The sequence below is a fragment of the Vipera ursinii genome (genome assembly GCF_947247035.1).
Source record: "Vipera ursinii genome assembly, chromosome: 5".
NCBI lineage: Eukaryota > Metazoa > Chordata > Lepidosauria > Squamata > Viperidae > Vipera > Vipera ursinii.
Genome location: NC_139518.1, coordinates 32,238,091 through 32,255,229, shown reverse-complemented (window position 1 = coordinate 32,255,229; position 17,139 = coordinate 32,238,091). Strand labels below are relative to the sequence as shown.

General features: G+C 37.1%; 1 protein-coding gene across 2 annotated transcripts in view; it reads left to right on the top strand.

The window, feature by feature from the left end:
* Positions 1-17,139, top strand: part of ACSL3 (acyl-CoA synthetase long chain family member 3) — a 70,149-nt gene that overhangs the window by 35,417 nt on the left and 17,593 nt on the right. For both annotated transcript variants that reach the window (XM_083364989.1, XM_083364990.1), the window contains 6 exons: positions 1,172-1,349; positions 9,529-9,638; positions 11,297-11,435; positions 13,757-13,910; positions 14,347-14,470; positions 14,704-14,775. In XM_083364989.1, the coding sequence (XP_083221115.1) occupies positions 1,172-1,349; positions 9,529-9,638; positions 11,297-11,435; positions 13,757-13,910; positions 14,347-14,470; positions 14,704-14,775 (777 nt within the window). The remainder of the gene's footprint in view (positions 1-1,171; positions 1,350-9,528; positions 9,639-11,296; positions 11,436-13,756; positions 13,911-14,346; positions 14,471-14,703; positions 14,776-17,139) is intronic.

Here is a 17,139-nt window from a genome sequence, read left to right as displayed (position 1 = left end):
TTATTGTTTGTAAATGAATAATACTGCTCAAATGATATTTAGTGCAATTATTATTAATCTAAGTGATATAGCAAGTAGCACACACTAGAGGGCACAATTTATCTCTTTATCCTTTTCAAAAGCTTAAAAGTACATGGATTGCTGTTTTATATACCGTATGTTTTATATATGTCCATGCATATGTTAGACCAGCATATTACATACTGCATTTAAAAGCTGGTTGGCTCTGTTATGCCTAGCTGCCTCTCTCTCAGTTGGTGCTTTGATACTAAAAGAGGAAGAATAAATTTAAAGGGTAGATGACAAGGGCTCTGCCTGGATATAAAGCAACAGTACAGTTATCTTATGCAATAGCTCCAGTTGCCTTAGTCTCTTTTTCTGGAAAAATAGATGATGCCAAAGGGAGGGGTGGTTTAAAAATCAAATATTCAATCAGTTTTTACATTTCAAATAACCTGTTTAAGTCATTGAACAATCCATTTCATTTCATATCTAAATTACCATCATTAATAATGCATGCTTTTTTATTTTTTTGAACCTGCAACATTGAAATGGAGAGGGTCATACAGAAGAAGAATCTGGACAGATAGCAAAATTTAGATTTTCTGCATCTTATCTACTGCAGTTAGGTACAATATATCTACTGAAGAAAACTGCACAGACAACTAGCTGTGATGGGCTATGTGATAGGTTTAAAATACATAGAAGTTGTATTTAAGTCAAACAGAACTTACAGATTATATAGCTACAGTATGCTAGATTGTGTCAGTAAAGAGTGTACTACACTTAGGGATGGACTATGGAAATGTTACTAAATATTTGCCATTCTTAAGTAGTCCAAATAGATAATTACCTATATATGTTATTTTCGTACTTCATAATTTAAAGGTGAAAGATATCTCACTAAAAAATAAGGGTATGTCCAGTTGATTTCTTTTTCTACATATTTTTAAAAATTATATTAACAGTTTTAATTATGTAAGTTGCTTTCTGGTGCATTTTCAACACAGGTAAAGTTTACCCCCTTGAATTAAGTTTTGATAAAGAAGAACAAACATGGGAATGAATAAAAGGCAAGAAGAAGAAGAGCACAGGATACATAATTACAGAACATATTTGTATGTGTCTCTGTGTATAGTTTCTATATTTAAAAAGTTTATAATTTTTTCAGGTTATACTTGGCGAATATCACTGGCTATCATATGATGATGTTTTTAAAAAAGCTAAAGCTTTTGGTGATGGATTAATAATGCTGGGCCAACAACCAAAGACCAACATTGCCATTTTCTGTGAAACTAGAGCAGAATGGATGATTGTAGCACAAGCTTGCTTCATGAACAACTTCCAGCGTAAGTACATTATCAGTCTTTGGTTTTTTTCTTCTGTGCTTCTGTTTGTATGCTTGTTTAACTTACTTATCCAGGCATTCAAAAAGAATCTACAATTTGGAGAAATACCCATCTGGGAATTCTGGGAGCTGTAGTTCCAACCTACCTAAAATAGGAGGATTGGCCTGTCATCCATAACATTACTGGCAAATACAGGTAGTCCTCAACTTACAACAGTTTATTTAGTGACCATTCAAAGTTACAACGACACTAAAAAAAGTGACATGACCATTCCTTGGCAACTGACACATATCTATGACAGTTCCAGTGTCCTGGATCATGTGATCACCTTTTAAGACAAAGTAATTGGGGAAGCCAGATTCACTGAACATGTTACTAATTTAAGAACTACAGTGATTCACTTAACAAATGTGGCAAGAAAATTAATAAAATGGGGCAAAACTCACTTAACATTAGCAACATAAAATTGGGGTCAATTGTGGTTGTAACTCAAAGACTAATTGTAGTCATATTGTCAGGGCTTTCTGGATGTGGTTGGAAAGAGGCCTAGAAATGCCAGCACAAATATATCACACTTGCTGAACATGTACACACAACTAATTACAATCTTCAATTACATGTGATATAGCCAGGGCTTTTTTCCCCAGAGAATGCTCAGAACGTCGTTCCAGCACCTTTTTTTGCACACACACACACACACACACACACACAGACACACACACACGATGAAGGAAACTGTTCCGGAGAGCCAAATTCTCCTCAGGTAGCCAGGTTGCAGTGCAGCGACAGGCCTTCAGATGGCTCAAATCGAAGGAAATGCGATCCGTACAGGCTAATTTAAAAGTGGGAGGGTAAGAAGGGCCGAGTTTGAACAGGTTGCTTAGCAACCTGCTTAAATAGTCTCTGTAAATTTCAGCTCCCGGTGCGTTGCCTTTTTTAAGCTGGGAAGTTGAAAAAAAGGCTAAAAAGAAAGCAATAGAGTGCTATCAAGGAAAATGTATAGATATAGCCAGCAGATGTTTAGGGAACCTTTGTTTTTCATACACTGTTTGAATTTTGTTTTAATGCTATGATGATACAGAATCAAATGTAGTCAGTCTTTTTTTTAATCCCAAAGCATCTGTTCATTAAATACAGTATAACAAAGTTTTGGATGATGGAATTATTTTTTATCTAAGGATAACAGCTCTTAAATCTGTTATTTTGTTTTATTTTTGCACAAAAATTGTATAATTTGCATTTGCATTCATTTTATTTTTAAGTAATAAGATCACCACCACTACCCTGAAAGTCATTTTGCCTAGTGTCTCCATGGCTTACCATGACCACGAACTCCAACACTGTAGATGCTCCTCTAGTCACCAAATCATTGATTAGCCCACCAGCATTCCTTTGCAGACCACAAAGATTTTTAATTTATCAGTGTGGGCCTTTCCCTTCTACAAGTTGCACAGACCTCTTCTAGATTTTCCTCTTGCCTTTCCGAGTTAACTCCTTGGTCTGTCATTGAGCAAGAATTGACTTTGTAGGGAAGCATATTATCATTTGATGTATATTTAACATATGTTCTACTTTTATTTACCGATTAAATAATATTTGTATGCAATCCACATGGCGAGGTTTGGGGCAACTTACAATATTTTTAAAATCATAAGATTAAAACATAAAAGCAGGGCTTTTTTCTCATAGAACGCTTAGAATGGCGTTCTGGCACCTTTTTTTGCACAAAAAGCTTTTGCACAAGCTATGCTACTCCCTCTATTGGCTTTCAAAAGCCTATTGGCTTTCAAAAGCCAATAGGAATTGTGCTGAGCGTGCCAAAAGACCTGGCCGGCAAACGTTGCACTGGCAAGTTGTCTGCAGCGAAGGCGAGTTGGCAGGAACTTTGCATCCCTCCCTGCTGCCCAACTACACCATCTCAACTAGGTAAGCAAGAGAGGACAAGGAGTGGGAGGTGGGTTGTGCGCAGTCCATGTGCACTCCTTCCTTGTGCTCACCCATGTCAGCCAGGCTGGTGGCCTACCTGGTGTTGGACCTGTGCTATGTCGCCTTGTCCTGTGTGCCTAAGTGGCCGCTCTGAATCACCTGGCCCGCACACTCTCCGCCGCCCGTCCCGTGCAGCCCCGCCATATAGAGTGGCCCCCGCTGCTCCCACAGCACCAGCTGCGCCAGCCCCAGGGGGCAGCCTGCCACCAACACCCCTCGCACCCGTGACTGCAGCAACAGCGCCCCCCCGCCTCCTGCGCCTGCCAAGATGAGAGTTCCGGCACCTTTTTTTTTTTTTTTTAAAGAAAAAAAGCACTGCATATTGTTGTTGTTATTTAGGAAGATAAACTTTAAGAGAAATAAAGGAAATCTAGATAGCCTTTTTGCAATTTCTTTTCTGAATTCTGATCTCTGTTTTTAGCAAAAGGAAAAAGTAACTTGAAGAGCGTTTTGTTTTTAATCTAGTATTCTTCCAGATCTGACACCATATAAAGAAAGCAGAAAAAATATAATGAGGGGGAAAAATGAGGTTGGTTGAATAATAATCATTGGAAAATCCCAGTTCCATTTTTACCGTAATTCAGATTACCTAATTCAGGGCTTTTCAACTTTTTCACCCATTGTACCACTTTTAGGATATGGCAACATCCGTGTACCACCAGTTGCCTAGCAAGGTGTCAAAAACTTGATGACCAAAAAAAGAAAAAGAAAAAAGTGATGAAGTCCAGGTAGTTCGTTTAGTGACTGAAGTTACAATGGCACTGAAAAAAGTGCCCCCCAAGCCACAGCCAAACAAGACATCTGCCTGCCTACCCGCCCGGCGGCGCTCTTCCTCCTGTCTGAGGTTTTCATTGTTGTGAGCATTTCTGTTGAGGATTGGCAGCAGAGGTGGGGGGGGGGTGTTTGGTTTTTATTCCCCCCATCTGCTGGGTGGTTTCACCCGGTTTTGGTCACTTCACATGACCCTGGTACACTGTGAACATCATAAATATGAATCAGTTGCCAAGCATCTGAATGTAAATCACAAGACCCTGGAGATGCTGCAATATTCCAGCTGATTGGCGCTTCTTCTTGGCTCAGCAGAAGCGTCAGGATCAGTGCCGGGCTCCAGCTGGAGCCTGGCGCTGATCCTGGCACTTCCGCTGAACCCTGACAGCCCTGCAGCTCTAGCCATCCGGTTTTGTAGTGCTGCTACCAGTTCAGCTCATTCCCCTCCCCCACTACCACTTTTCTAGGATGGTCACGTACCACCTGCCATGTGCGTACCCGTACCACTGGTTGAAAAGCCCTGACCTAATTAATAGATAGGCAACCTTCTATCTTGGAGCGGCACTGGGTTATAAGAATTAAGAATTCTGGAAAGTAGAGTAAGCCTTCAAAGGAGTACTTCATAAATGGTAACCTTTATGAAGAAACATATATCGCTTCTTCCTTCTTCCCATATATACCTTCTGGAATGCCATTCTTATTTTCAGGGTTCTACATGGTTTAAGACTGCAGTCTTCTGCCCACCTCTGGGATAATAATCTTTATTAAATCCCAGTTACTTTGGAATAAGGATTATATACAATATAGTAATTTGACTGTGAACATAGTTTGGTATAATTGTGAAAGATACTGAACTACAAGCTGGGAGATCTTTCTAAAGCCCGGGAGCCAGCTGAGTGACTTTGGGCTAGTTTTTCTCTCAGCCCTCCAAAAGAATTGCCAGGACAAATGTATGGATTTGTCCATTAGTCACATGGAGTCAAGACTGATTCAAAGACACACATACACGTATAGTTTGTCTGTAGTAAATTATCAACTCTGGACATGATATTTTTAATTTGTTTATGAAGGTTCTTATAATTTAGAAGCTTGTAGCTCTAGCTGTGTTTTAATTAAGTAAATTGATTTAGTCTGCAAGTGTTTGAATAGCAAAAAATTTGGACTTTGTACATGTTGAGTTAAAGAGGAATAAGGTAGTTTGATTGTAATGTGGCTTAATACAGAATAACATCCTCGTCCACAGTAATATTTCTGTGGTAAAACTCCATCCAAATAGTTCAGTTGTGAAGTATGAACAGAAATTAATAGTGAACTTGTAATCTCAAACAGAGGGAGAAAAAGACTTGTTTACTCTGATCTGTTTCTGACAGAATGTATAACCATGGGTTGATGCTGTATAAAGTCTGATACGTGCTCCCATATTCCTCTTCTTGTACTTGAATAAGTGAAATACTTAGTTTAGGATTTTGACTCAGGAGAGACAGCTGTAGTTATGTCAGCCCTCCCAGGTAAACCAGACAGGAAATAGAACTAGATGAACTAATTCCACTTTATTGCAAGGCTGCATTAAACAGAATCTTGCAAGTCTGAAAGTATTAACTTCCCACCACCATTTATAACTGCTTGATCTGTCAGGGTAGGTCCTTCCTAACTGTTAAATTGTTTCTTAGGCAGCATCTCTTTGATCTTATCCCCAAGGTCATCCACACAGTCCAGTACAAGTTAGGAATTGAAATATATAATTATTCCCTTTATTTGGAAATTAATATTTTGCTTAAACTAGCCTAGACCCTACAGTGAATTCCATTGGAAGTTACTGTGTTGGATCAGTGTCAGTTATAAAGAAAATCCTCAGAGAGTTAATAAGAAATGACAGCTAAGAAAGAAATCAAAGTATTTTAATAATAATATATATTTCTTACGAGGAAATTTGGCAAGTTTCTGTCTTCAGTAAATGTAACTTTTCAAAAAGAGGATTCTGTTTACAGTGTGATAATGTATAATGAAAGAATGAAACATCTGGTATAGAAATGTTTGCAATTATGATTTGAGTGGGGTAACAAGAGAGATAGTATTTAACTGGACATTTGAAGTTCCTGAGACGTGCTTCAGCTCACAGCATGACGCAGCATTTGTGATCCCAAATTAATGAACTTGGCTGACTTACTTGCTGGCAGATGGAAGCATTGTCGTACACTTTTCACGTAGACATCTTTTTAAAGTCAGAATTGACCAGTGAAATACAATGAATTAAAAATTATTTAAGTTTACACAATAAATATGCTTGCTATTACAATGCTTGTTAGTTGCTAATTTTTAAAATCCTGGCTTATTTTTAGCATAAAATAGCATAAAATAGTATCATATTGTTAAACATACCTCGATATTTTGAGAGAATTATATACGCATCGGTACTGAAAAACCTCTGGTCTCGGCGACCAACCCAGATTGGATCCTTGTACTGAATTTTGTTTGAGAATTCTGTTGGTGTACAATATATTTGTTTTATTCAAACTTTATAATAAATGGAAATATAGCATCCACACTCTCCATTCATATCCTTTGTAAACATGCACAGGTTGTCCTTCTCTTATGACCATCATTTAGTGATCATTCAAAGTTCTGATGGTACTGAAAAAAGTGACTGACAGCTGGCACTCATACTTACAATTATTGCAGCGTCCCCATGGTCATGTGCTCGTCATCTGGGCACATGGCAGCTGGCTTGCACTTATGTAATTGCAGTGTCCTGCAGTGATGTGATTGCTTTTTGTAAACTTCCAACAACTTCCAACTTCCGACAAGGAAAGTCAACTTTGCAACTACCTCCTATCGGCATCCCCATTGACTTTGCAGTCATGTGATATCTTGCTTAATGATCACAGGTGGTTTGCTTTATGACCATGGTAAAAAAGATTTTAAAATTGGGTGTGTTCATGTGATGCCCCACTTAATGACGCACTGCTTAAGCAATGAATTTTTTTTTGGCCCCTATTGTGTTAGAAAGTTGAGGACTATATGTATCTAATGTTATAATTTCAAGATTGATAACCATTTAGTTGTTGACCTGATTATATATTTCTGCAGCCAACTTTAAAATAATATTGAGCATAATAAATTTTGCTGTCACAACTTAAATAACTCTCTTCTGATGCTATGCAAACTTAAATACCTCTCTTCTGATGCTATGCATAGTTTTTCTATGGGTTTTCTTTTTAACTTGAATCACTGCTAGAAAACAACAAATATTAACCTACAGATATTGTTCCTTGTTATTTTTATTTATGACACGTGTGCATGAAAAAGGCTTATGCACAGTGCTAAGTACGGTAGCAACTCAGTAGACCAGACTCTTCAAAAATTTGGTTTCCAACTGGTATAGCTTGTCTTGCCTCTTTTGTTCCATAACTTCATTTGGCCATGAACTTCATTTTGTTTATATAGTTACTTAAGAGATTGGGGTTGTGTTTTTTTTTGCTATAGCTTGCTGAGAGCTGGCTAGGAAAGTTTTATGTTTCGTAATAGGGGTCACTGGAATAAGCACAAGCAGCACATGGAAACTAACAATTTTTGTACTTTTTCCTACCAAATTAAAGAAATGTGAATTTGCTTTGCAACAATTTGGAATTGTATTCTGTACAAAATATACCTCCTGCTCCAACTCCTTGTTTCCAAAATAAATACTGTAGTTTTGTCATTAATCTGGAAGAAGTGACTTTTGAAAATACATTTTTCTTAACATTCTACCGATGTTTTTGGAGAATAAATGAATGGTTGTCTGGTGATGATGTGCACTGGTAGTGCTACTGGCCAAGCAATTGAAAGAGGAATAAGAAAGATCATAATTTCCATCATTATAGGTTTATGTCCGTAATGAAGCCTGCTGGTTATGGTTGCAAATCATGACAGTCATTAAGCAAGGTGCTCACATGATTGCCTTGCTTAATGACCCCCCATTCCTGCTCTCCTCAATGCAGTTGTTGCACAGTTACATAGGCTGCCTTGGGTGCAGGAGGGACCCTAATGCAGACCTAGGCCCATACTGCAGTACCTCCTCACTTCCACACATGGCCTGACCTCTGCTTCCAAGGCCTCCCCCATACTCCCGAAGCTTTGCACCCAAAGCTTTACTTCCCACCCATCAGAGTCTCTATAGGCCTTGGGCCTGCTTCCAAGTCCCACTGAGACTTTACAAGCCTTGGTCTTGCTCCCCAATCTGCTGTGTCCCATATCTTTCTCCCCACTTCCTGTCACCAGTTAGTTGCTTTGTAATGTAGATCACTTTTTATGGAAGCAGTCACTGCATCACATGGCCTTCCTACCCAGTAGAGCCAGATGGCTTTATCCTGGAAGCAGGTGCCAATTTGGGAGGGAAGTCAAGGAACAGAATGGCCTGCCCTCTTTCCCCAATATGATCTCCAAAGGTCCAGGATGTAGTTGGATCCAATCTGGGTGGGTCACTGGGACCAGAGGTTTAGTCTTCTGAGCTTTCAGACTCATGTTGCAGCCCATCCTCGGGGAACTTCTCTCTACTGGAATGTAAACCTCTGGTCCCGGTGACAGACCCAGACTGGATCCTGCAACATGTGTATTTGCCTTCATGTAGTGTGTGCGTTAGTGCTGGGTTAGCTATTTGTGCTACATTACTGGGCTGCAGCAGCATCCACTCCAGTCCAGGACAGCCTCCCTGTGACTTCCTGCTTGCTTCCTCATTGACTCTGCTTGTTGTAAACAGGCAGGAAGTAACAAGAATGTCCTCACTTAAGAACCCATCATTCTCATTTAATAATGGCAACAGGGACCCTTGGGTTTGCCAGCACTACTCAACGCAGACACATGAAATCACACTTTATTGCCACATTCCGTAGTGACAGAAGTTTGGGTTCCAGTTACCATTATAAGCTGAGGACTACATGTAGATATTCTGTTTACAGTATTTGAAGAAACATAGTTGCAGTGAGAAAAGGAGTAGCTTGTGAAACAGGTAGTCCTTGGCTTACAACCATTCGTTTAATGACTGTTCCAAGTTATGACATCAATGAAAAAGTGACTTTTTCACACTTACGACCGTTGTAGCATCTGCATGGTCACGTGATTAAAATTCAGACTCTTGGCAATTTGCAACCTTCTGATAAGCAAAGCTAATGGGGAAACCAGAATCACATAGCAACCTCGTTACCAAGTGTAACTGCAGTGATTTATTTAACAACTGTGGCAACAAAAGGCATAATATGGGGCAGAATTCATTTAATTGTCTTCCCTAGCAATGGAAATTTTGGGCTCAAATTTTGGACTTGATTCCTGAATTTCTAAAGTTTTTGCAGTTCAAAATATTGAATTTAAATCACTATTATACTGTGTTTGTATTTACACTATGTCATACATGTTATAGGAAATATATTGTTTCTTTCCCCTTTATTACTAGTTGTCACACTTTATGCTACTCTGGGAGGCCCTGCAATAGTGCATGGATTAAATGAAACTGAGGTGACAACCATTATTACTAGCAAGGAACTAATGGAAACAAAATTGAAGGTAAATACAGCCCTCAGGTATATACACCTCTGTTATTTCTTTAATATTGTGGAAGAAAACGTTACATGTGGCTTATTAGGAGTGGGGTCAGAATATTTATTGAGTTGTTTTGTGTTTGTTGTTATATTGTTCTGTACTCCAGATTGTTACGTTTTGTTACTAAACTTTTTGAACTTTTAAAATTTGTTGTAAAACATCCAGAGCCTTCTGAAGTGGACAGCCATAAAAATTAAATAAATAATAATATAACATCTTTCTTCTTTTCTGTTTTCTAAAGATTTTGTTTTCTTATAAAATCACACAAATACAAAAAAAGGATGGCTTGTATGCAGGAAAAGATAATTAATATTTTCTGTGGTCCCTAAGTTAATGTTTAAATAATTCTGATATTTAGATGTGTCTATGTATCGTGCTAAAGAATAATATAGCCATTTTGTTCTAATTTAGCACGATACGGGAACCCAACAACACTCTGTAAACTATATTTTATGGCTTAACATACGGGTGTCAAACTCGCCACGTCACATGATGTGTCGCAATGTATCGCGACTTTTTTTTTTGCATTGCCAGAGCTGGGATGGACTCAGTCTCCACATGATGCAACCGGCCTGCATGCTGGCAGTTTGACACCCCTGGCATAACAGTTTGTATGAATTTAGTCCATTGTGTTTTTAAAAAAATATTGTAGAGCAAACTGGCCTACTGCAATGTGTGAGCATAGTCTTTTGCATTCCTAGATGATTAAGTATATTTACCTCTTTAAAAAGGGTTATTTCTTCTGCTTGGTATAATGCAGTTTACAAGAATAACAGAGCATAATGCACCTGTCTATTGTTCTTGATAGTCATTTCCTATTAACTAGAGTTGCACAGCTTTCAAGAGCTGAAGGAAGAAGGGTGCTCTGCTATTGTTAGGACCTCTCTATAACTCCTGAAATCTAATTCTGTTTTTCCAGGGTTGTGCTGCAATTCTAGAGGGCAGCTGTATGATCCCTGGAAAAGATTCAGCTACTTTAAGGAGTGGCAGAGAGGTTATACATGAACAATCCTCTGTAGTCCAAAGCATCTTTTTGCTTTTGCGTCATAAGTCCTGCATAGTTCATAATATATATAATTTAACATGCAAAGAAAGTGCAAGCAATTTTGAGCAGCTATCTTATAAATGCTGTGTTATGCCCATTAATCATTCCTACAGTGTAAGCAACTTAAAATGGAAAGGAGGGAAAGGCTGGTAAATTTTAAAAGTGACAAAATGGGTTATTATCTGTTTGTACCCAGTGGAACAAACCATGGAAAAATCATGTCATATCTGAGGATTTTCCCATAAAAGGACTGAAAACATCTTATTTGAATATTAGTTTCATGGGCCAAAATTTGATACCCAGCATACTTGAGGATCACATGTATCTTTGAATAATCTGCTATATATTAAAACAGATAATATGCTGCCAAATGTTTTTAAAAATATCTGTCAGAGGAGTCAGCAGTAGAATGCGCTGAAGTAGATGTGAAGTAATATATATTTTAATGTCGGTTACTTGATCTTAAGCTGAATATAGTTTATTTGCTCTTAAGATGATTATAGTTTAATTTAGCAGATTTTTTAAAAATCTATACGCTACGAAGATTCTAACCACTATATATGTTCCTTCTCTGTAGTATATTGTTTCTCAGATTCCTCTACTACGTCACATTATTACTGTGGATGGCAAGCCAACATCATGGTCTGATTTTCCAAAAGGTATTATTGTTCAAACCATGTCATCTGTTCAAGCTATTGGAGAAAAAACAGAAAATAGTATGTATTATTCAATCGATATTTTTTTTTCTTATGGTGATAGAATAGAGGTTGACAAAAGGTCTTTGACATATTTCCAAATAAAGATATTTGGATCCTGGAAACTCTTGCTGCTAAGTGCTGTCAATATTGGACTAGTAGGACCTGTCTTCTGAGTAAAATGAAAAACAGCTGTGTATGTTCCTTGGGAAAGAGACGAACCAAGGGAGGATAATAATTAAAATGAATATATCTCATGTTAAAGCTTCATTGCAGAGTGTATCCAAATAATCATTAGATTTTTAAAAAAATGGTAATGCCAATCCTTTAAAAGAAGATATCAGTTAAATTCAGTTCCTTGAATAGGAAGTAGCATGAATTCAGAGGCTCCCTTCAGAAATAGGTCCACAGAGTAGAGGTCAAGATATACAGTATGACAACTTTGATCTGAAGGGAAACAATGAACTAACAGAGCATGCTTGGGCATACAGGTAGCTTCTGTTGGCAGCTCCTTAAAGTGTCTATATCTTTTCCAAGAACATGTGGCTAACCCTTATTTATTAAAAAAAAGGTAAAGGTAAAGGTTCCCCCGCACATGAGTGCTAGTCGTTTCCAACTCTAGGGGCCGGTGCTCATTTCCGTTTCAAAGCTGAAGAGCCAGCGCTTGTCAAAGGTCATCTCCGTGGTCATGTGGCCGGCATGACTAGACGCCAAAGGCGCACAGAACGCTGTTACCTTCCCACCGTAGTGGTCCCTATTTTTCTACTTGCATTTTTACGTGCTTTCGAACTGTTAGGTTGGCAGAAGCTGGGGCGAGTAACAGGCGCTCACTCTGTTACATGGCACTCGGGATTCGACCCGCCAAACTGCCGATCTTCTGATCGACAAGCTCAGCGTCCTAACTCACTGAGCCACCGCGTCCATTTCTTATTTATCAAACTCCTCCACAAAAGTGCAGTAAACCTAAAACAAATGTGTTTAATTGTTTTTATTGATATATCAGAGAGGAAAATTTAAAAGCACAAGAAATAATATAGTATTTATTTTGGGTTTTAGCAAAAAAATTCAAAGTAGTATCCATGTAGAAACAAAGCTAGACAAAGTCTTTTCTTCAGTGAAGTTGGGTAATTTCACCATTTTACCAATTCTATTAACTTCACCATCCATTCATTGTGGGAATCTATTAGTATTTCCATCTCTGTGAATACTTGCTCCAGTTATCATATATAAAAACAAAATATCATATTTTTTCATCAGTCGCTTATCTATCACATTTAAACAAATACCTACAATTTCTATTGTACACTTATTTTAAGAATTCTCTGAATTAAAGTACATACTTGATCCCAATAACTCTTACCCTTCTTGTTACTTATTCTTACAAAGGTGATAAAAGAGTTCTTATGTTTCCAGCATACTTTGACACACCATTATACATCTCTTTGACAATTTATCAGATGTTTAATACCAATTTGTAAAAAATTTCTTTCAAATTATAGCTGAAAGTGAATTTCAGTCCCTTATTCCACTTATTCTGCCACTGATCTAGCATTATATTTAAATTTTTGCCTATTTAATTAGTTTGCCACTATGAGTTATTTATAAAAATAATGGAGGGATATAAATAAGTCAATAACATTAATTTTCAATAAAAGCCAATATCTATTGGCAATAACATGCTCATTAATTTGGGGGTTTGATCATTAGAATTGTTTTTTATTATTATAGAAATATTGTATAATATTCAACATTAGTTTAAAAGGTTAATTCATCTAAATGTGTTTTATATTTGTAACTATAAAAAAAAGGTTGGAAGGGATCCTTTTTCTATTTTCCTTTTTTCCCATGCACCTTCCTTATTTTTTCCTTTTTAATTCCCTTTTCTTTTTTATATTTTATCTTTTGCAGAAATTTAATAAAGTATATTTAAAAATAATAAAAAATATCATGGAAACCTTTTTCATTCTAGTTCCAATGTGCTATTTCAAAAGGCAACTGGACTTTTTTTTTCTTGGAAGATATTTTGCTTCTCATCCAGGAAGCTTCTTCAGTTCTGAATGAAAGGTCTTTGAGGAAAAAACAAGAAAATCAATCCAGTTGCCTTTTGAAAAAGCACCTTTGGGACAATCATGACCTAGATGACTGATCTCCGTAGACATTTTTTCCATTCTAATATGAGTGCTGAAAGCTTGCAAGATTCTGAATGTGTTGGTTGTTGTCAAGAAAAGGAGATTGGTTATTATCTATTAGAATGTGTATGTTTGGGGACAATTTAAAAATATTTTTGCACATGCCTTTTTATCTAATAAATATTTTTGTTTGTATCTTTTCTTTTTGTAAAGCATCTTTCAAACAGAAGTTGAAACCAGTATCATCCGACATTGCAGTTATTATGTATACAAGTGGTTCTACAGGAGTCCCAAAAGGTGTCATGATCTCTCATTACAATCTTATTTCTAGCATAACAGGAATGGCTGAAAGGATTCCAAATTTGGGGTATGTATTAAATTTACTTTAGGGGTTTAAATAGCTTTTATATTTCTTTACAATACTAGAATCAGTGATAATGCTTTCATTAAATCAAGATTATAATAGAAAACTAAATAATAGGAGAAAATCTGACTGGCTGGAAAGAAAGGGTTGCTTTTCAGTTGTGCTTAACTACTGTTAACAGGGAACAGTGCAAGGGAGAAAAACTATTTAACAGAACTGTAAACAGTTTATATTGTTAAATGCATTTGGGCTTCATCCTTAGGGACGTAAGTGCTTTTCATTATACTACAAGAGAATTTGCATCTTTTATCCATATTGTTATGTTTTCTTTTGTTTGGTTTCTTGATGCAACAGTATGCCAAGATGTGTTTTAGAATATATTATTATCATCTTAGCAATGAGTTGGCATAATCTGACAAATATCTTAATTTGTTTTCAGAGAGAAGGATACTTACATTGGCTACTTGCCTCTTGCTCATGTTTTAGAGTTAAGTGCTGAACTTGTTTGTTTGACCCATGGTTGTCGAATTGGTTATTCATCACCTCAAACTCTAAGTGATCAGGTAAACTTTTTCAACAAATATGACACCATATATTTCACAGTATTTCCTAAATACAAAATGGAAGTATTTGTCTAAAAAAAATCAGGGTTTTTTTGTATTTCTGACAAAATATTCTTGGCCTATTTTCTGAAGTTATAGTAAAAACGTTTCTTTCTTTAGTATATGCTACATTGTGAACAAATAAAAGCAGATTGGATGAAGGTAACACATTACTTTGTCTATTTTTCTTTCAGTCATCTAAAATAAAGAAAGGGAGTAAAGGTGATGTGTCTGTATTGAAGCCAACTTTAATGGCAGCTGTTCCAGTAAGTTAATTCCTGCAACTTTAAAATATAGTTTAATATATGTGGAAAATATTTGTGAGCAGTGTGTGAGCTATGTGATTATGGAAAGTATATTTTTAAAGAAAAATATTCATATTTATGTATTGTATGCTTAGAATTTTCTTAAAACTGCATGAATAATGAATGATTGATTGCTTCAGGCTGAGTAAGCAGAGCCTGGAATATAAGGGAGCCAATTTCCAGGGACCAAGTTCATTGACCAAATGAACAAGAAGGGCTAATAGGCAGAATAGTCTTTAACAACTTTTCCTTCTAAATCAGGGGTGTCAAACTCATAAAGTCACATGATGTGTCGCGACATATTGCAACTTTTTCTCCTTTGCTGGCAATGGGGTGGGCGCGGTTTTGGCATGATGCATCCGGCCTGTAGGCCGGCAGTTTGACACTTCTATTCTAAATGCACAAAAGCATGAGATGGGAACAAGAAATAGCTTAGTTATTACCCTAGGAAATATCCTAGGAAATGCAGATAAAATGTAAATGCATCAGATTGAGCATATCTGGCTTGGTATGCATCATCACCATACAACATTCCTACATATTGTTGTGACAGAGTAAATGTATAGCACACTGCAGTTTATCTCTGTTTGATATAATTTATTTCTATAACTTGGAAATCACGGATTGAATTGAGTGGGTAGTAACTAATCAAGGGTTTTAACTACGGTATTCCATTAAATTTTGCATTGGTCAAAATCTAACTCAGCTGCTGTATATAGTACTAGGAAATATATTTTAAGAAGAATTTGGACAAATTAGAATAGGGTCAGAGAATGACAGTGAGGATAATTGGGGACTAGAAATTAATCCTTGTGAAGAAACGTTGAAGGGAATTGAGAATGTTGACTTTTGAGAAGAGAAAGCTAAGGGTGTATATAATACCCTTTGGATACATGAATGGATGTCTTACAGAAAAAAATGAAGCTTTTATTCTACAGGGAGAAAATGGAAGGGTAAAGGGTATTCCTCAGAATAAGGGGTACTACGGAAATGGCATACTTCCTAGGTCCCACTAGATGCAATATTTAAGGGAAGGAATCTGGAGTGTACCCAGTTTAACCAGCTGATAAGAGTACCATCAGGAAGAGATATTCCTGCAAATAATTTGACCTTGTGCTATGTAAGGCTTTAGAGATGATAACCAGTACCTCGAATTGCACTCAGAAATAAAAAAAACTTGAAGTATATGCAACCTTCATAATATTGGTATGATATGGACATATACCACATATGAATACTACATTATTTTAAACATGTAATATTTTTTTTAATCCCATTTATATCCCGCCCTTCTCTGAAGACTCAGAGAATGCGGCCGCGCGGGTAGTGATGGGAGCATCCCGATACTCCCATATTACACCCCTCCTGCGTGAGCTGCATTGGCTACCGGTTGTCTTCCGGGCGAGATTTAAGGTGCTGGTACTTACCTTTAAAGCCCTACATGGCTTAGGCCCGGGATATCTGCAGGACCGTCTGCTGCCGGGGACGACTTTCCATCGCCCAGTGCACTCACACAGAGAGGGCCTCCTCAGGGTGCCGTCGGCCAGACAATGTCGGCTGGCGACCCCCAGGGGGAGGGCCTTCTCTGTGGGAGCGCCAGCCCTTTGGAATCATCTCCCCCTTGAGCTTCGGATGGCCCCGGACCTCCGGTCCTTTCACCGGGACCTCAAGACGTTCTTTTTCCATCAGGCTGACCTGGATTGATGATGGGTTTTTAAAAGTCTTAATTTTAACTGTATAATTAATATTTGGGGCTGTTATTTAATTTTTTTTAACTTTTGTACTATTGGTTTTTATTGTTGTTAGCCGCCCTGAGTCCTCTGGGAGATAGGGCGGCATATAAGTCCCATAATAAATAAATAAATAAAAATATGCCTGCATATTAGGGCTTTTGGCCCCACCCCAAGCAGCATTATTACAAAGTCAGCTTATTGCCCCCAACACTACAGATTAAAAGAAGCTTATAAAATTATTTTAAACGTAATATTAGAATGTGATAATTACTGATTAAAAGAAGTTTATAAAATTACTTTAAACATGTAATATTAGTTAGATCTGATAAGTACAGATTAAAAGGAGCTTATAAAATTTTACATTTTTTGCTTTTCATTCTCATTTCAACTGTTCGTGCCTTTTCCCATGAAAGTAACATGGTTAATTTAAGGTGCTACAGAATAACTAAAAATGCAACTTATTTTCTTATTATGTTTCATGCTTCATATCTGTATACTATTAATGCAATAACAGGTTAAGGAAGTAATTAATTAAAAAAGGAAAAAAACTTGACAACTTTATTAAAAGAAGTTCTATTAATGACATTAATGT